Below are 25,880 nucleotides of genomic sequence, written 5' to 3' on the forward strand. Positions count from 1 at the left end.
TGGACCCAATCCAAAACAATTTCCATCCCAAAACCCTTGAAGGACAGCCTCAAAACAGAATCATACCGCCCAATCTCATTAATAAACCAAGACTACAAGATTTATTATTATTATTTATTATAAGGGCACTATTGACCCTAAGGGCACTGAATCACACCAAAAGGACCATGAGTTTTGCACACATAATATGGAAACGAGATTGTTGCAAACACGTAATGATTCCTAGCTGCCTGAAAATTGTATCTGTGTGATACATGTTTGTTGCACTCATGCAATATGTTAACATGTACAAAGAAAAGTAAAGCAATGCCAAACTAAAGTGAGGAGGAAAGTGTCCTCCTCCTAGCCAGCATTTATTGTGCATCAATACTGTACCTATCACATGAATTGCATAAGTCCCCTATCCAGACATCTTACAATCCTCCACACAATCATGCAGTTATCCAAGATTGGACTGAAATCATTGTTAATAATGACCTTTTTGGACTTACTTTCTGAGCTCTGTGCAGAAGCAGCAGACCCAATAAGGGTGTGAAGCAAAGTTTGGTTTCACGAAGCAATAGTGATCCACAAGGCCTGAGATCAAAAAGATGCTGGGCCAAGCATTCTTTTTTGTGTTTTTATTAAAATATTTTTTTTATGAGTGACAAATGTTCATTCTGTTTTCAAAACGTCGAGTCCTTCATATAGGTCAGTTACATTCAGTTTGATACATTATTGTTAGGGGACGTTTTTGTGTCAGTATCCCATGGGCGATATGATTTTACTTTGTGGATGTCTCTGAACGGCTTTGAGATAGAGACTATTTTGGAGGAGGAGGACCACGTTTTAGGAATGGGGCCCCTTTATGATGTCATTAAACAGGCTGGTCATGTGGGGCATCAGGGTTTCTTTGAATTTCTTGTTGAATTCTGTTGTAAAGGCATCTGGGCAAGTGGCTTTGTGTTATTTTAGGTCCTTGAGGACGTCTCTATTTCCTCGGGGGTAATAAAACTGTCCATGTATTCCTGTTCCTCTGCTGTTAATAAAATTGTAAAAGAATGACCCCCTGTGCTCAAGAATTTAAGGAACCATAAAAACTCATTAAACTCATAGAACATAAAAGAAGAGAGATTGACTCTCCAGAAATTAATAGGACAATGATCAGCATCCTGTTCCCAAAACAATGTTTTTACAAATTTGAAGGGATAAACTCCAGGCTTCCACCAAACAGATGCAGGAAAAAATCACTCAAATCAAAAATACATTGCCTCACCCAGAAAGATGGCTATGTAACATTCTCCTCCTAAGAAATAATCTCAGAATTCGTTGAGTTGGACTCCAATATATACACCTCACAGAACCTGCCCAAATGGAATAAAAAATTTCCTGGCAGGATTGCCCATTGCTAAAGTAAGATATTGTGAGCCAGGGTAGCAACTTAATTCATTTTACCAGAGGTAGCAAATGCGTTGCAAAAACAGTAAGAATGATTAACTATCTAATTAACAATCTAGTCAACACTGCCTTGCTGTCAAAACTGGGAACTTTGTACTTCAGGAGAAATTAATCTTTTATTTTACTTTATTAAGAGAGAAGGCTGGATGGCCTAAGTTTTGAAATGTCCCAAACATTTTAATAAATCCCACCATATGGGACAGTACAGAATTACGGTACTATTTTTCTTTTAAAGAGCGTATTTTCCCTGTTTAGAGGTAGACACCATTAGTTTGGGCAATTAGGATGACAAAAGGGAGGGGAAAGATTTACAACTTCTCTCTCAGCCTGGTACCAAATGGTGTCAAGATTCCTCTTCTTGGTCTCAACAATATTTATGACCCAGTTCTGATTACGAAGTCGAAGGAGCTCAGGTTACAATGAAGATGAAAAGAATAGACAATCCAAAATCTGGAGACTGAGTAGTACATTATTCAGAGGTGAAACAAGACAGAAAGAACCAATGACCTCAGTGTTGGAAATGATCTGAAATGAAAGCAGTCTTTACAATGAAAACAAAGACGTGTCACTCCTTATTTTTCTATCCTGAGCTTGTGTCCTTTTCACAATCCTTCAACCTAATGCTACAGCTTGCAGGTTTGGAGCTCCCTTCTCATTCTATTTTGGATTTTTGGATGACTTTTGACCAGGCGTCTTCAACTGAAAACCACAGCAAATCTTGTAGAGATGCACACTTTGACTAGCTTGCTAATTAGGTAGTTAATCATTCTTACTGTTTTTGCAACACATTTGCTACCTCTGGTCAAATGAATTAAGTTGCTACCGTGGCTCACAATATCTTACTGTAGCAATAGGGCACTTGGGAGCTATTTGTATTATCTCTTTTGCAGCTCATGCTATTTGAACAAAGCAATTCTATAGTTCCTCAGCATCAGGACCAAAAAAACGCTGTAAGCATTCTGTGCTTTTTTTTTTTTAAAAAAAGGGAAGAATAGAAAGCAAATGTATTAATGCTTGTAGTTACTGGATTCAAAAAGAAGTAGAAATGTTTAACAGCCTAGAAGCTCATTTACCTTTGAATGAAAGCATAGCAGAACTGGAGCACTGGGATATCCACTAGAGAAGATTTCTGGAAAGAAAGAAAAAACCCTATTACCCAATTACAAAGAAAACACAATAACGCAAATTTGAAACATATTGCAGACAAAATAATCCACAAATTATTTCAGTGATGACTTGCTTCTAAGTAGTGGTTGTGTAGAAATAAAACTGTAATTTCAAATTTCCTACAAGTTGCTTACAAAAACCAGGGACACCTGCAGTTCCTTGAAAGACACTTGGTGTTTGAATAGAGATCCCAAATTAGCCATGCTATCCTAGATTTTTTTAAAAAAACTATAGCCTCTTGTTTACTGTCTTGTTTACTCAAGTTACTATGTGACTGACCAAATCTGAACGCTAATCAACTCTGTATGCTGCTCACAATCCTTTAAATACCGTAGTGATGAGGCAAAAATCAAGAGCTCCTGTTCTATTCATACCTTTCATCTCATTTTAACCTCTCACTAACTCATTCATTAAAGATCTAATCGACTCATGGAATTTATCAGGTGAAGATATCTCTCAGAACTACAGCTTTTTCTTTCCATGGAGTAGGGGGACAACATGCACGAATAAAGAGTTTTTTAGCCTCAATATAGTAGGCAGATGAGCAATTGAAACTTCCTAATTTGGGAGTAACAGAGATTATAGACAGAGCAAAAATGACACTTACCTCTTCACCTTTGATTTGGGATGGTTTCTTTACAACTTCTTTTACAAGCTGCAGTATAGTGTCTGTCTTCAGAGTACTTAGGGCACAAACTAGATCAACAAGTATAAGCTGAGATGCACTAGCTGCGGGAGGAATCTGAAACAAAAACACATTTTTTAAATAAAGGACCACCCCTTGTAAATGGGACGCGGGTGGCGCTGTGGTCTAAACCACTGAGCCTAGGGCTTGCTGATCGGAAGGAAGGTCGGCGGTTCGAATCCCCGCAATGGGGTGAGCCCCTGTTGTTCAGTCCCAGCTCCTGCCCACCTAGCAGTTCGAAAGCACGTCAAAGTGCAAGTAGATAAATAGGTACCACTCTGGTGGGAAGGTAAACGGCATTTACGTGCGCTGCTCTGATTTGCCAGAAGCGGCTTAGTCATGCTGGCTATGTGACACGGAAGATGCCTGCGGACAAACGCCGGCTCCCTCGGCCTATAGAGCAAGATGAGCACGCAGCCCCAGAATCGTCCATGACTGGACCTAACGGTCAGGGGTACCTTGTATATTAATTTGTAACATGCCTTTTAAGAAATATCTGGTTCTATTCTACAAGCATGCACAGGAGCTGATAATGTGGTGTTCAGACACAGTAAAAACAAGAAACCAGGCATACTGCATTTGGGGTGTGTGTGTGCCCGGGAAATGCTTTGATGTAGTCTTTGCCAACCTGGTGCCATCTAGATGTTTTGAAGTTTTACCTTATCATTTACCATAATCAATGAATTATTTATCACACCTTTGTGATTTCTTCTTCTTTACCTTTGTTTTGTTTTGATGCCTGTGAGATTTTTTGCTGCTCCACACTGCTGCTACAGCAGCTATAAGTTGTACTCCAAGCTGCCCAGTGAGGGGATTCAAGAAGTCAAGGATTTTATTCTTCAGAGTCTATAGAAAAGAAAAGAAATACTTCTAGAATGGGTTTGGATGGAATTTGTTTTCCTACAGACAGGTGCCCTGGTAAAATGTCATAAGCAACTCACTATTTTTAAATAACACCTTTTGTTCTCATACTGGGGGGGAAAGGAGTCTAAATTCCCACTGTGCATGTATTTCTCATTATAAGCAAGAATTTATCATGCAGCAGTTTTTCCATGTGGCACCTGGAAGTTGCTTATGAAAATGAACATTACAGTTGCTGTTGAGAAAACAGAGTCAATAATTGTGTGCTTTATACCAAGGCCATTTGTTGAATCAAGGCTTGCTTACTCAGGAAGGAATCCTAACTCCCAGCAAAGGAGCTGTGGGGATAAACAGTGGGAGAGCTATCGCTATCAAAAAAGGCTATCAGTGACTACCAGTTGCTGGGAGGCACAAGTAAGAGTGCTGTTGCATTTGGGTGCTGCTTACTGGCTTTCCATAGGCACTTGGCTGGTGATTGCAAGAACAGGATGCTGAACTTGATGGGCTTTTGGTGTGATCCAGCAAGCCTTTTATGTATAAATCACATTGGCCAGAGCGGATGGTGTGTGGGGTGGTGGTGGTGGTGGTGGGTACTAGTTTGAGGCTTACATTAGGGCCTGTCTCTGGCTACTGTCCAGTGGATCCATGGCTAGTCCACCCTCCCCCCACCTCATTTTGGGGGCCTTACACCAGGCATTGCTGGTGGCTGCCTGTCAATAGCCTGTGCTGTCATTGGGGCAGCAGGGACCTACAAGGCAGAGCCCCTATGATGACAGATCCTAGACAGTGCCACATCCTGGGTCAACACCAGCAATGCAGATTAAGGATAAAAGCCTCTTCTGCATTTGGTGTGAGACTCTGACAAATAGAGATGTATTAAAAGTGGTTTACTACATCTGCAGATACTCAATGGCGTGGGCACCTGAACTTTATCTCTATGGCTTTCTGCAGAAGCACTGCCAATCACTTCCAAAAAAATGCCTATTAACCTAAGCAACTTCTTATCAGAAAAATGTGGACAAGATTTTCCCAGATGTGGTGCACCTGCCCACAGATCACCCAGGCTTAATAAAGCTTACGTACTTTGGTTGCCTTAAAGTAAACCGAAGAAGAGCCTTTTGTTCCAAGGAAGTCAGCAGGTCTCTTTTGAGAATCTTCCTTTTTTATGACACCCCAAAGGAGAGACATGGTGTTAATGATACGGGGAAACTCTTCCAAAATGGCATTCCTGGCATTTTTTAGGTTTATAGGGTCAACATTCCACGGTGACTGGGAATACAAAAATAAATAAACAATCCATTAAATCCAAATATGACCAACACTGGAGATCACCCACACTATAGATATGCAGGAAAGAAATAACACATTCAAAATCCTAAACAATATAATATACCGTGTTTCCCCCTTTTTAATACGTAGTCAGAAAGTAAGCCATAGCAGGCTTTTAAAGCATTTGTGCAATATTAAACACCCCCTGAAAATAAGCCATACCTCCGCGCAGCAGCGCCGCTCACCTCGAGGCAGCGGGACCCAGCAGCAGCGTCGTCCTTGTCCTCCCGCTGCTGTTGCTGCTGCTGCTGCCGGGCCAGGCAGAAGCGAGGCCGCTGCTCGCCCCTGGGGGCTGCATGGCCCAAGGCTGAGCGGCGGCGGGAGGCCCGCGGGCGCTTCCACACCGCTGGAGTGACGGACGGCGGCGGGAGCGCTGCTGGCCCCTTCCGCGACGCCGGAGTGTCATGGGCTGCATGGCCCAAGGCAGAGTGGTGACGGGAGGCCCGCAGGCCCTTCCGCACCACCGGGGTGACACACGACGGGAGCGCTGCTGGCCCCTTCTGCGCCGCCAGAGTGCCCGGCGAGGAGGCCTGCCGCCCCGACACCCAGAACCGGCGATGGCAGAGCAGAGCGCTCCGCAGCGCCGATCGCTCGGAGCGCCGATCGCTCGGAGCGCCAATCGCTCGGAGCGGCAATCGCTCCGCAGCGCCAATCGCTCCGCAGCGCCGATCGGGCGGAGCGCCGATCGGGCGGAGCGCCGAGCCAGCGACCTGGCCTCTTCCTGCCTGCTGCCCGTCGTCCGCCGTCCGGAACCGGCAAGGAGGAGGGGAAAGGGGCGCCTGGGAAGGAGTCGGGAAGGCCCTTGCTGCATGAGCCATGGGCGCGCGGCTCCTTCCAAGCGCAGTGAGAGAGAGGCTTGAAAGGGACGCGGCAACGATGGGGGCAGCCATGGGGGCTCTCAGTGCCGCCTTGCCCGGGCCCCACATTCCCCGGAGGCCTTCCGCCTCGCCAAGCTCGGCTGGCCAAGCTCGGAAGGCGCGCGGGTGGCCTGTCTAAGGCCGGGCGGGATCCCTCAGCCCTGCTCATCCTCATGTGTTTATTTCGCGAAACACCCCCCCCCAAAAAATAAAGTAGCAGGAACCTTGGAGCGGTTGGCAGGGGGGGAAATGGAAGAAAGAATAAAAAACCGAGACAAAGGCATCGCCGGGCGGAGCGCCTAGCCAGCGGCCTGGCCTCTTCATGGCCCGGCCGAGGAGGCCTGCCGCCCCACCGCCCGGAACCATAGATACCATAAAAACATAATAACAATAAGACATCCCCTGAAAATAAGACCCCGTGTGTTTTTTTGAGGAAAAAAAGTTATAAGACGGTGTCTTAAAAAAGGGGAAACACGGTATATATATAAATAAGCAAGGCTGTTCTTTGCAATAATGACATTATAAATCAGACCCTGTTTTACCACATTTTAAAATTCATTCAATAATTTTTGCTTAGCCTTGTTTATGCATATATTGGGGTACAAACAATTGCACTATACACCACCACTTCCTATAATTTGCACACACAAAAAAGGGTTCCAAATCAAAATTCGCTTCAGCAGTATCAACCTTTATCAACCATTATCAACCTTGATAATGGGTAGCCATCTTGGCTTTGCAATCAGATTTAAAAATAAAGTGGAAAATTAGATGTGTTGGCAGGAAAGATTGTCAATATCAAAGATTGTCAATATCACCTAATAAATCGGGTGCACATTCACTTGATATTTTAAAGAAAATCCTATATGGGATTTCAATTTTTTTAAAAAAAATGTCTGGCCACATTTCACATCTCATAGTATATTGAGGCTATAAATATACTTTAAACTAAAATACCTGCTGTTTCCCCTAGCTGCATTTTAAATCACAAACCCAAAGTAGTTCTCTTTGAAATCATGAAATTGATACAACAGAACATTTTCACCGTCACATAAGGAAATTTCTAACTGTGGCTTATCTTGACCTGACAAAAGATTTCACTATTCCATCTAATGGAATATGAGGCTGTGTCATGGTTTGAATCCAGTAACACCCTTAAAGTTCAACATAGTTTGAATGGATATTCTTTAATAATTGGAAACATCACCTGTCAAAAGTATATATTAGACAGCAAAAGAAAGCAAGAAAAACAACAACATCATTACCTTTTTGGTTTGGTTTGGATGATCCAAAAGACAAAAATGGCCAATAGTGGTTAGTCCTTCCAAAAGAGTAAGAGGATAATCTGGTGTGATGTTTTCCCTTTTAGAATTTATGCTTTGGGGAGAAAGTTAACAATTCAATTGGTTATTTCAGTCTCGTAAAGAAATTAGAAGATAGCCCCCATTCACTTCCATTAAGCTAGAACCTTTCCTTTGCACGCTATGCTTTTAATCCACGCAGCCAGTTATCTGCTGATGCTTTGCTATCCAGGGAGAGTTTGCCCACTGGCTTACTTGTAAAAGCAAAGAGAGAGCTGTGTGTAGACTATCTGTCCTGGATGGGAGGGGAAAACAACAGTGGGTTTTTTTGGGGGGGGGGAAATACCAAACAAACCTTGCAAGATGATGAAAATGTGGCAGAAAGAAGTCTGTTCTGATTGAGACACAAGAACTGAGTGGGACATTTCCCCTACTGGTGGAACTGAGAAGCTGAAACAAGTCTTGCCTGCCTAGCTCAGTGGCATTACATGTGTTGCATGCAGAAGATCAGCTGCCCAGTTCAACCCCAGACACCTCCAATTAAAAGGGTCAGATTGCTGGGGCTGGGAAACACCTCTTTCCAGAGACCTAGAGCTGCTGCGAGCCAGAGTAGATAATACTGGGCTAGAAAGTCAAGAGTCTGACCTGATATAATACTGGGCTAGAAAGTCAAGAGTCTGACCTGATATGCAGTTTCTTATGTTCCTACATCCTTCCCCCTCCCCCCAAAAACCAAACAAATAATTTAAGGAAACTTACAAATAGAGAATGAGCAGTGCTGGCCAACAGCTAAATTAGCTAAACATGAAAAAGCCAGGTTTTATGAACAACATTCTCTTACCTTACAGATGACTTTGGGGACACTTTCAGAGTTTCATATTCATACTGTTTGACAAGTTCGTCCAGGTTCTTGCATATCTGTACAATAAACGGTGCCACTGTCCAACCTAAAGATCTCCCAAAGAATGGCAAGGAATATGCAACCAAACCCACCCAAGCTGGATGCATGCCATAGCCATACTCTGGCTGCAAGCCTCGGACTACGGCAGACACAAATAATCCCTGCGAGGTTATAGGGTGTGGATGCACATACTGCATTGCACTAATGGCCTCCTGGAAGTTAAGTGACTTTTGCCATTCCTTAGATAGGCCTGGTTGATTTTCCACCTCCTCCTGAGTCTGTCCAAGGTGATGCTCCAAGACTATCAACACTTGCAGAAGTTTAAGCAGCTCAATCTGTAATGGGTGCTCGCTCCAAATCTGATCAGGACCAAAGTTGATTAGGTTTTCCTCGAGGATGCACTCTTCACTTAACCCATTAGTCTTATTGGCCATCGTATGTCCATAGCACTTCTGACTTACATACATAGAAGCTGATAGAGAAAGGAGGACAAATTCTTGAACTTTGCACCTGCCAAGCAAGTTGCGTATAAATTCTGCGTCCCTGCTCTCTGATGATTTGGCCATTGTAGCCAACTGTGTCATCATTCTTATCAAGACTTCAACACTTTTGACCTGGACATCCTTATTGCCAAGGACATCTTTGTGAGTTACTTTTAAGTAACAAGGGTAGTAAGAGCGCAGGAAACTCAGACACAGGTATGTCAGCAACTCTATTAACAGTGAATGGGGACACACAGTTGGTGACTGAGTCTGAAGCTTTCCGTAGAAGCTCTGTCCCACCAGAGCTTCCTGGTGGCGGGCTAGAAGATTGTAGATGAGATTCAGATGAGCTGTGGAGCTAGTATCCATGCTAGTGCTGGCTACAGCTTCAATAAACTCCCTAGGGTTTGTTTTGAGTACTGCCTCTAGTACAGAAAAAGCATATAGTACCCTTTTGGAATCATATGGCTGCAGGTACAAAAGAATGTGCTTAAACAGAGCCTCAGCTATTTCCTGTTTTTCCTTCTGCTGTTTTAGCAACCTAGCAGTGGTAAGGGCTTGAAGCTCCAAATCCACCTCGTCATCGCTTGAGAGAGACTCTGATGCTTGAGTTTTCTCAGAATCTGCGCGTACCAGATTGAGCATGGTGCTGGATTTGGAACTTTCAGGAGGATAAACATTAGAAGAACCAACAAGCTTCATGCTTTCTTTGTCGTCTGTTGAGCCACTGTAGTTCTCGTCATTGCTCATATCCTGCTGATCCAGAGAAGGTGAAAAGGATGATGTATTATCACTATCTGTAGGTCCAGTGCTGGTATCAGCAGACTCTGTGTGTTCACTATTATCCTCCTCGTCCACGTCTTGTGAAGCTACTGCACACCGAAAATCATCACTTACAGCCAGTTCATTTTTAAGCAGGCATTTTTCTGGGTCTTTTTCAACTTCAGCCCAAATGGCTTCCCTGTCCACAGTTGTAAACTGGCTCAGTGGCAAACTTTCTTCAGAGCTGCTTTCAGAACGCCCCAAGGACTTCTGGAAAGGGACTTTTTTCTTTTTGTACCAGAAACGCATGTCTTCTGAAAGAGAGCACAATTGCCTTTCTAAAAAAGTGACCACTCATTCAGTAGTGAAGGTGCAGCCTTCCGACAGCAGCCGCTTTCTCATCCCAGTATCTGAACACAATGGGTGAGCCTCTTCCTTTGCAACTGTGCCATGCGTTCACAATAGACTGTTGTTAAGGGACCTATGTTCTGAAGCAATGTCTATCTGCTGTATACTTTTAGGTGTCTGATTTTATTCTTCTTTTGGCCTGAAATTGTTGATGCAGCAACCCCCTTTTTAATGATATTTTATCATTTTATTTGCAAACCACCAAGAGTCCAATGTTCTTGGGCAGCCATTTATGAACATAGCAAATAAAAATTAACATGTATTGGCTAGTATTTGTAGATTATGATCTTTAACAATTTGGACTTCTTACATTGGAAATTATGGCATCCTTTGTATCTTTGTGATGCTCATATATACATCAAGGCATGAGAGACAAGCCATGCTCACATACTGATCCTCTCTGGTTTGCCCTTCCCTATCTTAAAACAACAAACCTTTAATTTTTCCCTAGAACAATAACTAAGCTGGACAACACCTATCATAAAAGCTTAAAGTTACTAATTGTAACCAATGTTATTGACTAACATTGTTTATTTCTTCTTTTGAAATGCCAAACAATTTTTATTAGTTAAAAAAAAATAGAATTAAGTGTCTGAGACTCGCCCCTAGATACTGAGTTCTGTCCCTAGATACTGAGTTCTGTGTGCTGATATGAAGGGAGGATAACACACACACACACAGCACCTGTTACAGGTAAAAGCTAAGGTGCAGCAAGTCAATGTGTACTACATAGAAGGCAAATTTAGACTTCAACCCTGTACAGGCCAAAATTTTCTATGCTTGGGGTTTCTGTTTAGACAAAAAAGGTGACATGCCTAACAAATATTTTCCCCCTCCTGCTCCCATACTACTACAGGCTGGGGCAGCCCATGAAAAGGACTAGCAGTGGTTTCAGGAAATACAAAAGAAATATACTGCCCACAACATGCAATTTATGGAATTCATGGCCAAAATATGTGGTGATAGCTACCACATTGAAAAGGGAATTGGAAGCATTAATGGAAGGCCAAGTCTTATCACTTCCTGCTAGCCTTGATGGCTAAAGAAACCTCCAGGATTTTATATATAGCATTGCCATGTGTGTGTGTGTGTGTGAGAGAGAGGGGGAGGGGTATGTGTTTTCATGCATGGTTTGAAGGCTCTCCAGGGGCATCTATTTGGAGACCAAATGCTGGACTGGGTGGACTTTTCACCTGAAGGAGAAGGAATCTTCTGAAGTGAAATCTTACCTGCTGATTTTTTCTGCTTGACACAGTGAATAGAGGTACGCTGTGTCCTGGGATGAAGCAGAAGCAGAAGGATGGGTTCCAGAATTCGTGCAACATCATTAAGTGACAGCGCTCGTATCAACCAACCCTGTGCAGCAGCACCAATAGCTCCATCCGAATTATTAAGACTGTCCAATACAACGAACAGAGACCTGGATGGAGAAATTACAGTAATATTTGTTCAAGGTAACAAGGCTAGATTTATGTTAAAATGTTGAGTTGGAAGACTAGTTTCCAAAAAGGGACACATTTTTTAAAACAGCTTTTCCAGCAATAGTAACATTCTCTGCCTTCTTCAATTTTTTTAGTTACAGGTAGGTAGCAGTGTTGGTCTGACGAAGTCGAAACAAAATAAAAAAAATTCCTTCCAGCAGCACCTTAAAGACCAACTAAGTTTTTATTTTGGTATGAGCTTTCGTGTGCATGCACACTTCTTCAGATACACTGAAATAAATAAATGGACATAAATCTGACATCAGGAATTACAAGACAGAGAAACCAGTAGGAGAACACTTCAATCTCCCAGGACATTCTATACAAGATCTCAAAGTAGCAGCATTTTGGCTAAGGTAGCGGTGTGGTCTAAACCACTGAGCCTAGGGATTGCCGGTTGGCAGTTCGAATTCCCGTGACAGGGTGAGCTCCCGTTGCTCGGTCCCTGCTCCTGCCAACCTAGCAGTTCGAAAGCACCTCAAGTGCAAGCAGATAAATAGGTACCGCTCTGGTGGGAAGGTAAACGGCGTTTCCGTGCACGGCTCTGGTTCACCAGAAGTGGCTTAGTCATGCTGGCCACATGACCCGGAAGCTGTCTGCGGACAAACACCGGCTGCCTCGGCCTATAGAGCGAGATGAGCGCGCAACCCCAGAGTCGTCCGCGACTGGACTTATTGGTCAGGGGTACCTTTCCCTTTCCCTATATTTTGGGTACATATGAAACTAGTCTTTTCAATTCAATGACCAAAAGTAAATTTAATTTAAACCTACACCATCAAAATAGACATAAAAGTAATAGCAATACCTATCAAAAGAGCGATTGTGGGAAGTGACTCTGTTGCCTTGGATTTCTCTGGTCAAATGCCACATGACAGAGAACCGGAACAGTGCCTCCAGCCTTGTCCCCTTAGGAGGAAAGAAACCCAAAGCAAAATCAGAACAAAATTTTTTTTTATGAGTTAGTTTGATATATTCAACTACATAGATTTAAAATTGCAGCCTTGCAACCTACATAAGTTAGTGATATATATGGAAAGACAAGAATACTCTGATGAATGTGCACTTTCCCCTCAATACAAGAAAAAATGTTTGAGATCTCTTTGAAAATGGCAGTAGTCAGAGTGAAATGAATTATTATATTCTTCTAAAAGCTTAGCTCTATTTCCTTTTAGTTTGAGAAAAATGAAGCCTAGATGGAAAGATTATAGTGAACATGTGGTTACTTATGCTTCCAAAGATGAAGAAAATTAGTGTATCGTTAGCAAGCAGGCTGGTTAATTAAACCTGCTCTTCATTATCCAGTTAATTACATCTACTCAAAACCCAGAAGAAGGGATAAAATATAAACTCTGGTTTGAGGAAAGGCTTCTCAGTCCTTGCCACAATGAGCTACCCAAAGTGCTTGCCAACCTAGGGCAGCAGGTAGCCGATGCAGTGTAAGAAGGAAGATTTTGACCAATATTTACTCAAGAGGGATAGGAGACTAGCCCAAGAATGGAGCTGAGACAGCATCTGTCTACTGGACAGAAGAGCCACATCTAACAGGGCAGCAGCCAAAAAACTGTCTGAAACTGCATGAAGCCAATGGCTGATTCAGTTTAGGACTGCCTACTCTGGCTGGAAGCAACTCTTCAGGAGTTTCCAATAGGTTTGTCAATGCTCCATTACGCAAGACACATTTTGTTTTTCAGACTGGATGTGCCATGGATCTTTAACATGCAAGGCATATGTTCTACCACACACAAGTGATCTTCCTTAATATTCACACAGCTTTTAATTTATTTTTAAACCGTATCAATCTGGGGTCTAATGGAGCCCTTTAAAAGTCTTAGCAGAAAGGAATGTTAATCACAGATTTCAAAACAATTCCAGTTTAACATAAAATATATACCACTGATATTCCAAAAACATAGGGTGGTATCTAACCAGTGCACCCTGTCAAGCAAGGATTTCTATTTGGGCAAAGGAACTTTCTCCCTCCTATACACATGCTCCCCCAAAATCTGTTCTAGGAGTGACTGCGATATGCCCCCCCCCAAAAAAAACTAGAGTGCTGTGTTAGGCTATACAACTTTTAATAAACCTTACTTTATCATGGTCCAGCAATGCATGGCAGATGATGTCTTCACAGATATTAGCAGATGGAGCTAGGCAATGAAGACGGTAGAACAGCTCTACACAAGTGTTGTGATGCTCTCTTGTCTCTTTGTTTAGCTGATTCCAAAGCACTTGAGCAACTCTCTGTAGTGAAATTTAAAAAATAAAACCACAATTTCAGGCAGGTTTAAAGGAATCTGTGTTACTGAAAATAGTTCATGGTTTTCTATACCCCACACCATCATACAGCACCATGTTTATTAATGCAATCAAAAGATAATGTGAACACGGAAAACAGTACTCCTCGAGTCAAACTATGCCATTTGATAGGGCAAAAATGCATTTCATAGTAACTAGATGTTAATACCCTATAAAAATACACAGTGCCACCCACATCCCTATACAGCAGAATAATCTAAGTGATGAATACCACTGGAAAGCACATTTGTTTTAAAGGGCAGTTAAGATATAATAATTTCTTTAAAATGTTACAATTTCTTTCTTTCCAAAGTTCACTTCGTTGTAGTGGAAAGCAAGTCAGCGCACCCTCATCACACTGCAGTAGGTAAGGAAGAATTACAGAATTTGGGTGCCCCAATTTGTATGAGCAGAATCATTTTCTGCTAAAGCAAAGCCCCCACGGAATATGTGTGTGCATTAATATAATTCTTGGTTTGTATTTCACTAGTTCTATGCGACTGTGAAGCAAAGTTTAATACTGAATTGTTACTAAGGATTATTTGTAAGTGCTTTTTAAAGTCAACACGGCAAGGAAATGGGCAATGATTTGTACTTCAGCAGGACGTTTCTATTTACTTTCTGGGCCGGTTGCAATGGTTTGCCCATCAGCACTGGAGAGTGGAATGCTGAGCTACCTTCATCCTTGATGAGTTTGGTTTTTGTACCTCTAGTGAATATCATCCCATGCTATTTCTGCAAGTTGATGTCTTTTCCCTTCCCTTCCCTTCCCCACCCCATAACACCATTACGGCTGCTCTTCCAGGGTCGCAGTTGCCATGTTGTTTAAGAGGCGAAAGTGCTAGATAGAAACAAGTAAACAACATTAAGCCACTTGCACATTAAAAGCATTCCATTTCCATGGAAACAACAATGCCCAACACATGATGAAAAGTTTATAATGCAGCTTTGCATGGATTTTAGTACATTACCTGGTAGAAATCAGTTTTTTCCGAAATCAGTTTGAGAACCCCATGTGCAATAGGAGGAACTGTGACCATCTGCAGCCTTCCAAAGAAGGGGTTCTGCCCAGGAACTTTATACCGCTTTACTCGGTCTTCAATAACCAGTGCCAATGATTGGGATTGGTTAATTACTTCTAGCAGTACAGAGATGGACACATTCTGAATGTGGCAGTCATTGACACAGCAACATATTGTCATCAGGGATTTGAGCCACAGGGGGAAACTGGATTCACAGCCACCTGAAGAGAGCAGACAAATAGTTTTAGCTCCAGTTTTAGTACAATCGTTGTTCGAAACACTTTGTCCCCTTGACAAACATTTATCATTTGACACAGGCATCCCCAAACTGCGGCCCTCCAGATGCTTTGGCCTACAACTCCCATGATCCCTAGCTAACAGGACCAGTGGTCGGGGAAGATGGGAATTGTAGTCCAAAACATATGGAGGGCCAGAGTTTGGGGATGCCTGATTTAACATATGCAAGTGCCACAAAATGTTACAATGCATCCTTCACCTGTGAGTACAGAGGAAGCTGCATTTAGATCAGTGTTGTCTACACTGTCTGGCAGCAGCTCTCTAGAGGACATTCCCAGAACTAACCAGAAATGCTGGGGATCGAACATGGGGCCTTCTGTTTGCAAAACAGATGCTCTGCCCTTCTCTAACAGAAGTGATCCTGCTCAGGATTCTAGCCAGCCCACCCATTCCTTTACCCCATGACCACCACTTTCCTTTCTAACAAACAGTCAACATTATTTAGTTATGCAACACATTTAGTCCTCATTGGGCTGCTTTGGGGATGCTTCTTAGAATCATAGAATCATAGAGTTGGAAGAGACCACAAGGGCCATCCAGTCCAACCCCCTGCCAAGCAGGAAACACCATCAAAGCATTCTTGACATATGGCTGTCAAGCCTCTGCTTAAAGACCTCCAGAGAAGGAGACTCCACCACACTTCTTGGCAGCAAATTCCACTGCCGAACAGCTCTTACTGTCAGGAAGTTCTTCCTAATGTTTAGGTGGAATCTTCTTTCTTGTAGTTTGAATCCATTGCTCCGTGTCCGCTTCTCTGGAGCAGCAGAAAACAACCTTTCACCCTCCTCTATATGACATCCTTTTATATATTTGAACATGGCTATCATATCGCCCCTTAACCTTCTCTTCTCCAGGCTAAACATACCCAGCTCCCTAAGCCGTTCCTCATAAGGCATTGTTTCCAGGCCTTTGACCGTTTTGGTTGCCCTCCTCTGGACACGTTCCAGCTTGTCAGTATCCTTATTGAACTGTGGTGCCCAGAACTGGACACAGTACTCCAGGTGAGGTCTGACCAGAGCAGAATACAGTGGTACTATTACTTCCCTTGATCTAGATGCTATACTCCTATTGATCCTATTCTTATCCCATTAAAGTTTTGTGTGAGTGTGTGTGTGTGTGTGTGTGTGTGTGTGTGTGTCTGTGCTTTCTCCAAACATAGTGATACCCCTGTCTTTACTCACAATCTAAGGAACATTACATTACTCACAATCTAAGGAACATTACAGTGGTACCTCGGGTTACAAACGCTTCAGGTTACAAACTTTCAGGTTACAAATTCCGCTAACCCAGAAATAGTACCTCAGGTTAAGAACTTTGCTTCAGGATGAGAACAGAAATCGTGCTCTGGCGGCGCAGCGGCAGCAGGAGGCTCCATTAGCTAAAGTGGTGCTTCAGGTTAAGAACAGTTTCAGGCTAAGAACGGACCTCCGGAACGAATTAAGTTCTTAACCAGAGGTACCACTGTACTTGGTAAGTACATTACAGTGCTAGATACATTACTAAACAAGATGATGGAAGTATCAACCCATTTTTCATCTGAAAGTCATTGGCCAATTGTGTATGGGAAATGCAGATTAGACAGGGAACTCATCCAGACCTCAACATACCAAATAGAAAAAAGCAACCACGGTATGAATGCAAATTTACCTAGCAACAAGTCCAACTATGCTCAGTGGGATTTACTCCTAGGGAAATATGCATTGGAATGCAGTCAAAGAGCACAAGCTCTTTCAGAAAACACCACTTTAATGAAATACTGGCAAATACTGGCCTACTTGATCCTTTAACCTTCAATCTGCTCAACACATACCTGGCCATCCTTTCTTGACTCAGGGCTTTATTTGCTCTCTGAAAGTCACATGCCCTAGGCCTTAACTGGTCCTTGCCCTACACTTACAAATTTAGAGCTCTATCACGTTACCATTTTTGCACAATTCTAATGAAAGGTTATTCAATACACAACACTGCCTTATTATGTACTCTTCTGCAAATTATAATGTTCCTCTTACCAGGCACTTGAAAGAGAGACAAATGGAGCTCCTCAGTTTCCTCCTCAGAAAGATAAACAGGGAAAGTAGTACAATCCAATAAGAGGTAGCATAGAGCTGCAAAGGCCTCTCTACAGTCTTCTCTCATATCTCCCAAGTCAAGCATAACTTGGTCAATATCCCATTCTTCTTCCTTTTTTCCCCTTTCACCACCAAGCTCTTCTGAAGGAGATGGAGGATCCATATCTTTCTGTTTAAAAGATGACCCTCGGACATTGAATAGGTCGGTTAGCATCTGCTTAAACTGAGGCACAGTTATTTGCTTGGAATCCCATGAGCTCCTTTTCTTGGAAATATTTCCAGTAGCTTGATAATGGTTTCCTTTTTTCTGCCCTTGTCTTGCATGCAGAACACTGCCATTACTGGGATCTTGTAGATGAACGACAAATACGTATTTACTGGCAAATTTAGCCACCAGCTCCTGGATGCACTGCAAGGTCTTCTGCATGCTCCCACCCTTTTTCCAGACATCATCTTTTTCGGGAGTTACCCTAGGTATTCTCAAGTGCTGAGAAAACTCTGGGGATGAAGTGCTAAGGCCTATACCACTGTCTTCAGATTTGAGTGGAGGAAAAAGACCGTCATCTTCATTCTGGAGCACTTTGGATTCTGAAGTCAGTTCCTGGTTTTCTTCCCTCATGGGGCTCTGAAATAACACAAGGATGTGGACCCAAATGTGAATGTTGAGGTTTACTCTATACAAAAACCATACATGAATAACATTAAAATATCCTTGCATGTTTAAACTACTGCATGTTTCAAATGCCTGGTAAATACTTTTTCTATTATATCAGGCTTGTGCAAGCAAACAAGAATACATATTTCCACAACAGCTATCCAAAACCTTTTACAGTGGTACCTCGGTTTAAGTACACAATTGCTTCCGGAAGTCTGTACTTAAACTGAAGCGTACTTAACCTGAAGCGAACTTTCCCATTGAAAGTAATGGAAAATGGATTAATCCGTTCCAGACGGGTCCGCGGAGTACTTAAACTGAAAGTACTCAAACTGAAGCATACTTAAACCGAGGTATGACTGCATATGGTTTTTATTGTATGGCCTTATGTACTGTTGTTGTGAACCACTTTGCTATTTATAGGCATAGAAATATTTTTATAAGTAAATAAACAGATGTGGGGTGGAACACTGCCTTACATGAAACAAAGACACAAATCTGGTAGAGAACAGTGGGGATTTATATTTGTCTGGAACTATCCCTGTGCTATTCAAATGCAAAGGCATACATATTCTGCTTTAAGTATTACACAAATTCAGAGAATGGAGAAATAGAGCAGAGTTTCAGCGTACTGATGCCATTCTGCCCTCATGAATGTTCCCAGCAGCTTCACATCAATATGAAATACCATTTGAGATAAAATAGTGCCCTGCAGCATCCCTTAGTGTAACCACCAGGGGGCAAAAAAAAAGCACTCTCCTAATACAACTTTCTGGACTTGGTCCTGTAGATAGATAGGACCAGAATCACTGTAACACAGTGTCCCCAATCCCCATCCCATGGAGCTGGTCCAGGAGCAAATCACTGTCCATGGTACTGAAAGCCACAAGAGATCTAGAAGCAGGAGCAAGGTTGCTCCCTGTAAAAGTCAAACTCTCCACTACCTTCCCTGAGAAGTGGATATTTGTAACTGGATGATAAGTTATTCCAATATTAATATTACTATAGCAAAATAATGTACTGAAGCACCTACACCTCTCATCATGTATGAGACTGAATATTCAGCCTTTTGGGCCAAGTGCAGAAAGCCACCATAAGCATCAGACTCTTGACATGACAAGTCAAACTGACTACTGTATTTGTGTTATTTGCAAGAAACATAGTACAGTGGTACCTCGACTTACGAATGTTTCTACTTACGAACGGAGCTCCGTCCGCCATCTTGGATGCGGATTAGATAGGATTTTTTCTACTTATGAATTTTTAGAAAGGGTTGCTTCGACTTACGAATTTTTCTCCTAATGCATTCCTATGGGATTCGACTTACAATTTTTTTCAACTTACGAACGACTTGACAACCGAATTTTTCGACTTACGAATGGGGGTAATGGCCGCACGCTTAAAAATGTATCGACATCCAGGAAAAAACCGCGGTGGTTTTAGATAGGGTTGCTTCGACTTACACATTTTTCCGTTTTCAATGTATTCCTATGGGAAATCACATTTCCAATGGCGTTTTTCGACTTACGAATTTTTCGACTTACGAAGGTGCCTTCGGAATGGATTTAATTTGTAAGTCGAGGCACCACTGTACTGATACCCAGTTTAATACTTAGGATGGTGGGGGTGGGGGGGTGGGGAGGCGAAGTGTCCCATTACAGCATAAGAACTACAGTACAGCAAAATGAATGACCACATTAACAATCTGATTAATCCATTCACAAAATGTATTATAGACATAAACTCATCTCTTAATACCTACAGTGTCTGAGCTTCCTGTATCAGTACCTAGGTAGGCAGGGGGCATCTGCACTTTGCTAAGTACTTTGAAGCATGTCCTTAAGGCATGAGTGAGCTCTGGTAAACTTAGTGTTTCCATGTTTTCCAGGAGAGATTGCACTATACAGCAGAGCATCTGTGGCAGATAGAGAGACTGCACTTCGGAATAAAGTTCCTATAAAAACAAGACATTTCAAATAAGCAAATCTCTTAAATCTTTGACATACATTTAATTTAGAAATCAGTTCTTCTTGCTTACTAAGTTTTACGTATATACATGCAATCAATTACATCTTTATTCTAATCTTATTTATTATGTTAATTTTTTTAAAAAAAACAACAACATTTTTTTTAAAACAACTGCTTTTAGTCATGTTGCTAACATTTTGGGGCTTGTTGAAGAATGGCAGGTTATATTAAATCAGGCATCCTAGAGAAGTCACTTTACTTTAACCCAAAGAACAGCTAAAGAACACAGCACACACATAGTTATCTAATATTAAATGAGGTTGTAAAAACAAGTTTGCAGATTTATCAATCTTTTGTTTTCTTCTAGGGCACAAAGGTAAAGGTAAAGGTAAAGGGACCCCTGACCATTAGGTCCAGTCGTGACCGACTCTGGGGTTGCGCGCTCATCTCGCATTATTGGCCGAGGGAGCCGGCGTACAGCTTCCAGGTCATGTGGCCAGCATGACAAAGCCGCTTCTGGCAAACCAGAGCAGCACACGGAAACGTCGTTTACCTTCCCGCTGTAGCGGTTCCTATTTATCTACTTGCACTTTGACGTGCTTTCGAACTGCTAGGTTGGCAGGAGCTGGGACCAAGCAACGGGAGCTCACCCCGTCACAGGGATTCGAACCGCCGACCTTCTGATCAGCAAGCCCTAGGCTCAGTGGTTTAACCCACAGCGCCACCTGGGTCCCCCTAGGGCACAAAAGCTGCCCATAAATGTACAAAAAGTTGAACAAAATCTATCATTCCACAGCTCTTTAATAGATGTGTGAAACTTAAGTCATAAAAGTTGAGCAAATCATAAAAGACAAGACCAATGCCCTAGTATGCAAAAAACACTTTACAAATGACAAATGTGTCCATGCACCAGCAGATATTTGGCAATTAAAAATGTATATACATTTTTATCCCAAAAAGGGATACACATGGAAATTGACTTACTAATGGTATTACATCTAGAAGAAATATCAGTAGAGTGCAGAGTTCTGAAACGGTTGCAACATTCCTCGTCATAAGTTGTGTCTGCGTAGATTTATTTCTACAATTGAAAGGGAAAGCGTGGTTTTGAGAAACTTTTTAGAAATTGAACTGCATTGATTGTTTTCTGTTGCTTGCTACTTTTGGTAGAAATGCAGCTAATAAATGTTTTTATATTTATGGCTGAAATGTAATAAAGCTCAAGCATTGAGGAGGATGGTAAAGAAAGCAGTAGATGAAGGCTTCCCTAATATATACTGTATCTACTAAATTATGTGAATGCTGCAGCAGCATATTATCCCTAAGTTTTATACATTATATCAATGGCCAGGATCTTGTATCCCTAGACATGAAAATACATATACATTTAAGGATCAAGGATGAGTTAACTTGACTCCCTTTAATAAGATAAAAAGTTAGCAAACAAAACAAGATTTTTAAAACCTGCATATTATGAAAACTACTGTTTATAAACTACCAAGTTATGCTTTTATTGTTAAATATAGAAATTTCATAGGAAGCAATTCATAAACTATATGAAATAAACAAATAGAACTAAGATTCAAACAAAACGTTCAACTGAGTTGTCCAACAGGTTCATAAGGCTATATCCATGTATATTTTTTAAGTATCCTACTCATTTAATTCAAATTTGTTCTCCTACCATTCTCTCAGCCATTTACTTACTTACTGTACTTAAATGTATGGCTATTGAAAGATTTCTATAATGATTTTCAGAAAATGTATTACAGTGGTGTACAACAATAAAACTTCATAGGAAATACATACAACACACAGTAGGTCAAGAAGAAGGAGCGGATTAACTCCAACTCTTAGATTAACTCCAACAGCATAATATATAGGCCTATATATATATATATATATATATATAAGCTACCTGAAGCAGTCTTCGAAACATCTGGTCATATAATCCCAGAGAAAATCCGTGCTTAAGGATGTGATCAGCAGATTAGCTGTTTTAACTATCTCAGATGCATTCTTGTTTTCTTTGATTGCACTAAAAACAGCAAGAGTCAAACAAATGTAAATATTCAGCAGTAAGCATTCTGAAGTATTAAGCACAGAAGTCAAAGAACAAATATATATTGCAAAATATGAAATCTAGCAGGGTAATGGGAACTATGTCTCATTGGCTGTTGTTGATTTCTGCTGCATATGCTTCTGACAGCATCCTGGCCACAAGATGGGTTGTGTACTGCAGTTCCCATGGCACCAAAAGCCCTACTGGACTACCAGCATCAATGGACCCTACATTTCCAATTGACTGTTGCAGCTGATAATCCTACAAGGGGCCCTGTAGCCATTTCCCCCCATGTCATCATCAAGAGAGTTGAGAGGCCTCAGCTCAGAATAAGGCCAAGCTTGATGCAGACTCAAATAAAACCAAACCCTTAATTACAACTTGCTTGCAGTGTGCTCATTCTAAACTGAGTGCAGGGGTGCTCACTCACCACTACTTATAAAAAAAATGATCAACATATTAAGTGTGTCTAACTATTCTAGTTCAATGCTCAATTTCAATGAAATTTACTTTCAAGGAAATGCTAATTTGGGCACTCAAATGCAACAACACAATAGTCATGGTCAGCAGGAAACTAGCAGGGGTTCGGGGAAAGATAAATCAAATCCTAGCAGTGTTTTTCAGACACCTGATTAATGTCAGAGCAAAACAAAGAAAAAGAAAGACCAAAGCATACCTTGTAAGGACATTTCCTGTTTGACTGTAACTAAGTTTAAGATCAGAACCCAGTGTAGCCTTGCAATAAGAATAGAATGCTCTGATCACTTCAAGAAACAAATCCGCAACAACTGGTGGTCCTTCAACAAAAGAAAAATACAATGAAGTCTGATGATAATGAGTGGCAATATTCTATTTCAGAATAGAAGAGGAGGAAATAGAAACCCAACCTCTTAGCGGCTCAACAAATTAGGTAGATAATTGTCAAGCCCTGTTCCATTTTCACTGGAATGATCAAGAACCAACAATATGATCAGAAATGGTTTCCTAGAACCTTAATATTCTTAGCGAGAAGCCGAGTACTGTACCGGTCTCAGGTCATCAGATGAAGTAGGCTTCAGCTAATAATAACAACAATAATAATAATATTTATACCCCGCCACTCTGGGCAGCTTCCAACAAAATATTCAAATACAATGGTCTGTTAAACATTAAAAGCCTCCCTAAACAGGGCTGCCTTCAGGTGTCTTCTAAAAGTCTGATAGTTGTTTTTCTCTTTTTTATATATATTTTATTGATTTTATACAAAACAAAAACAAAAACAAAAGATACTACATTACATGTTTACCACTGGCTTCCACCCACCCTCCCAAGGCCCTCTTCTCCCACCAGAGGGACCCCCGAAAGGCAGGCAGCCGGCAGTGTTTCCTTTTATGGCTGGGTTTCTTCCCCCACCCCTCCCTCCCCCCCCAGAATCCCCCCCTGCCACCGGGAGACTCCAAGAGAGGGAACGAAGAGGGGGGCATCCGTCCAGCCAATTTCCAAACAGAAAAAAGAAAAACAAAAGAAAGAAGAAAAAAAGGAAAAATGAAAGAAAAATGACTTCCCCAACCTCCCCCCTATCCCGATTTCCATTTTCGATTCTTATTTAACAGTATTCTTATTCTTATTCCCATTCTATTTCTACAAAAAAAATTAACCTTATATTATAAAAAAACTGTCCCACTTTTTAAGTCCTCTTTAATCAAACTAGCTTGATCTTTCTAAATCTTTTTCATAAACAAATCTGCTCGTTACTTTTATTTTTGACCTGCCTATTTTTTATCCTCCAAAGCTCCTCTTTATTATTCTTATTTGCACAAATTAAAAATCATGATTTCCCCCCTCCCCGCCCCGATCACGGCCTTTCCCTTCCAGTCCAGTAAGTTCCAAAGTCGTCAGTCCAGTTGTCAGTCCTTTTTATCTGTCCTCAATAATTGATATTCAGTCTTCCTTCAACCCACCCCCTTCCTAACCTGTTTCAAAAACCAACCCCCTCTGTCTCCCCCTCCCCAGTCTTCTTTTCTTCTTTGCTGGCCATTTTTCTCATGGGTGTTCTGTCTCTCCTGTAGCTCTTGCATTATTGACTCCTGTGATCCATCTTTGTTCTTTAAATTTTCCTTTTTCCCATCGCTCAGTTCATACGGCCACTCGTCGTCTTGTGCCTTTTTTTCGGTTGAAACCTTTTCCTGTAATTCTTGTGTTCCTTCTTTAATCAAGTCCTCTTTTTGCAAATCTTGCTCCTTTTCCTCTGGTAAGTCCCGTTCTCTGAGCTCCTGTAGATCTTGATTTATTTCCAACAATTGTTGCTGAGTCTTGTACGTTTCTATTCTAAATTCCCATAAGAGTTTTATCACTCTGTCCTTGAACGCAGATGTGCAGTCTTTTGTTGCCATTGTTCCAGCTTGCTGAGGATGGCGCAAGGCTTGAGAGCCAGGGGGTGTTTACAAAAGAGATATATTATTGCAAAATCCAAACTGGAAACTGTGTATTGTCCGTAGTATCTAACTTCAACTTTAAATTTGTTTCAAACATTCAATCAACAAGTTTTTAAGTATCAAATCCTTATTGACATCCATCTTCACAATCAGCTTACCGTCCTCTCCGGGCTGCCGATTTCAGGGCAGGGAGAAGCTCTCCCTTTCCTAAGGTGCAGGGGATATCAGCTTTAAAATAAGTCTCTCTCCTTCACCCTGCCACCGGAGGTAATTCTTTAAATTTAGTCTCTGAAGGAGTTCATATAATAAGCTGCTTTTCGCTGAGACTGGTCGTCATTTCAATTGCACTGCTTCTTGCATCAATCAGTGGGAGAAGGTGACTTCCGTTCTTTTCCCCTTACTCCCGTTACCGAATTACAGTCCAATATTATATATTCAAACTTTACTCACGGGTTTTTCCAAATCAAAAATTTAGAAGAATCTGCCGCTCACCACCACCGGACTCGAAGCTTCACTTCGCTGAGGTAACGCTGTTCTCCAAAATGGCCCCCGCGACTGCAACCCTTTCTCTCTGGGACTCTTATTAGAGCTCACCAGAGGATCGGGGAATCGCTAAAAAATGGGGCACCGCCGGAGCTTTGTTTCCAGAACTCTCGATCTGGAACTCTTTTGGGGCGCTGCGGCGCTTTCGCAGCCTTCCCCCCCCCTCAGCGAAGCCGGGCTGTCTCGGAGCTCGAGACAAACCCCGCCGGCCAGATCGGGCGACAAACCGGAAGTCGATAGTTGTTTTTCTCTTTGACATCTGGTGGGAGGGTGTTCCACAGGGCGGGTGCCACTACTGAAAAGGCCCTCTGCCTGGTTCCCTGTAACTTGGCTTCTCGCAGTGAGGGAACCACCAGAAGGCCCTTGGCGCTGGACCTCAGTGTCCGGGCAGAACGATGGGGGTGGAGATGCTCCTTCAGGTATACTGGGGGTGCTTAGAATGCATTTCAGCCCTTAAAGCAACGTATCATTGTTTTTGTTGCAACAAACTAATACAACTATGTTTCAGGAGCTTTTCTTCAACTTTATATTCTTCATTTGAAGTTGTACTTCAGCAAGACCCACTGTAAGTACATAGAAATATATGTATTGCCCCCCCCCCCAATAACTGCAACTATTCATATTATACACCATTTATTTTGAGCTACTATTGTGGCCTTTCCCCTTACCACAGATTTGTTATCTGAACAAAAATGTTTTAAGCAGGCACTGAAAAGAGAACATCCAAGGTTGATGTCAATAAGCAGGGAGTTTCAAAGAATAGATGCTGCCAAGTAAGTCATGTTCATTACAGTAATTTCAACGGGTCTACTCTGAGCAGAACAAACAACAGATACAACCCATTCCTTTGAAAGCAGAAGGGCCAGTGCTTCATTATATCTGCA

At 41.9% G+C, this 25,880-nt stretch overlaps 1 protein-coding gene across 2 annotated transcripts in view; it reads right to left on the reverse strand.

Moving 5' to 3' along the window:
- The window catches only part of DOP1B (DOP1 leucine zipper like protein B), a 63,695-nt gene that overhangs the window by 19,534 nt on the left and 18,281 nt on the right, over nucleotides 1–25,880 (reverse strand). The window contains exons 10-24 of one of the 2 annotated variants that reach the window (XM_035116017.3): nucleotides 22,716–22,836; nucleotides 21,896–22,015; nucleotides 20,962–21,058; nucleotides 19,772–19,963; nucleotides 17,295–17,979; nucleotides 14,938–15,209; nucleotides 13,760–13,912; nucleotides 12,477–12,577; nucleotides 11,420–11,610; nucleotides 8,479–10,096; nucleotides 7,602–7,713; nucleotides 5,234–5,419; nucleotides 4,010–4,135; nucleotides 3,212–3,346; nucleotides 2,511–2,566 (exon numbers count right to left, since the gene is read on the reverse strand). In XM_035116017.3, the coding sequence (XP_034971908.1) occupies nucleotides 2,511–2,566; nucleotides 3,212–3,346; nucleotides 4,010–4,135; nucleotides 5,234–5,419; nucleotides 7,602–7,713; nucleotides 8,479–10,096; nucleotides 11,420–11,610; nucleotides 12,477–12,577; nucleotides 13,760–13,912; nucleotides 14,938–15,209; nucleotides 17,295–17,979; nucleotides 19,772–19,963; nucleotides 20,962–21,058; nucleotides 21,896–22,015; nucleotides 22,716–22,836 (4,165 nt within the window). The remainder of the gene's footprint in view (nucleotides 1–2,510; nucleotides 2,567–3,211; nucleotides 3,347–4,009; nucleotides 4,136–5,233; nucleotides 5,420–7,601; nucleotides 7,714–8,478; nucleotides 10,097–11,419; nucleotides 11,611–12,476; nucleotides 12,578–13,759; nucleotides 13,913–14,937; nucleotides 15,210–17,294; nucleotides 17,980–19,771; nucleotides 19,964–20,961; nucleotides 21,059–21,895; nucleotides 22,016–22,715; nucleotides 22,837–25,880) is intronic. The other variant, XM_060273581.2, reaches the window with a different exon arrangement.

The sequence above is a fragment of the Zootoca vivipara genome, chromosome 4 (genome assembly GCF_965207765.1).
Source record: "Zootoca vivipara chromosome 4, rZooViv2.hap1.1, whole genome shotgun sequence".
Classification (NCBI taxonomy): Eukaryota; Metazoa; Chordata; class Lepidosauria; order Squamata; family Lacertidae; genus Zootoca; species Zootoca vivipara.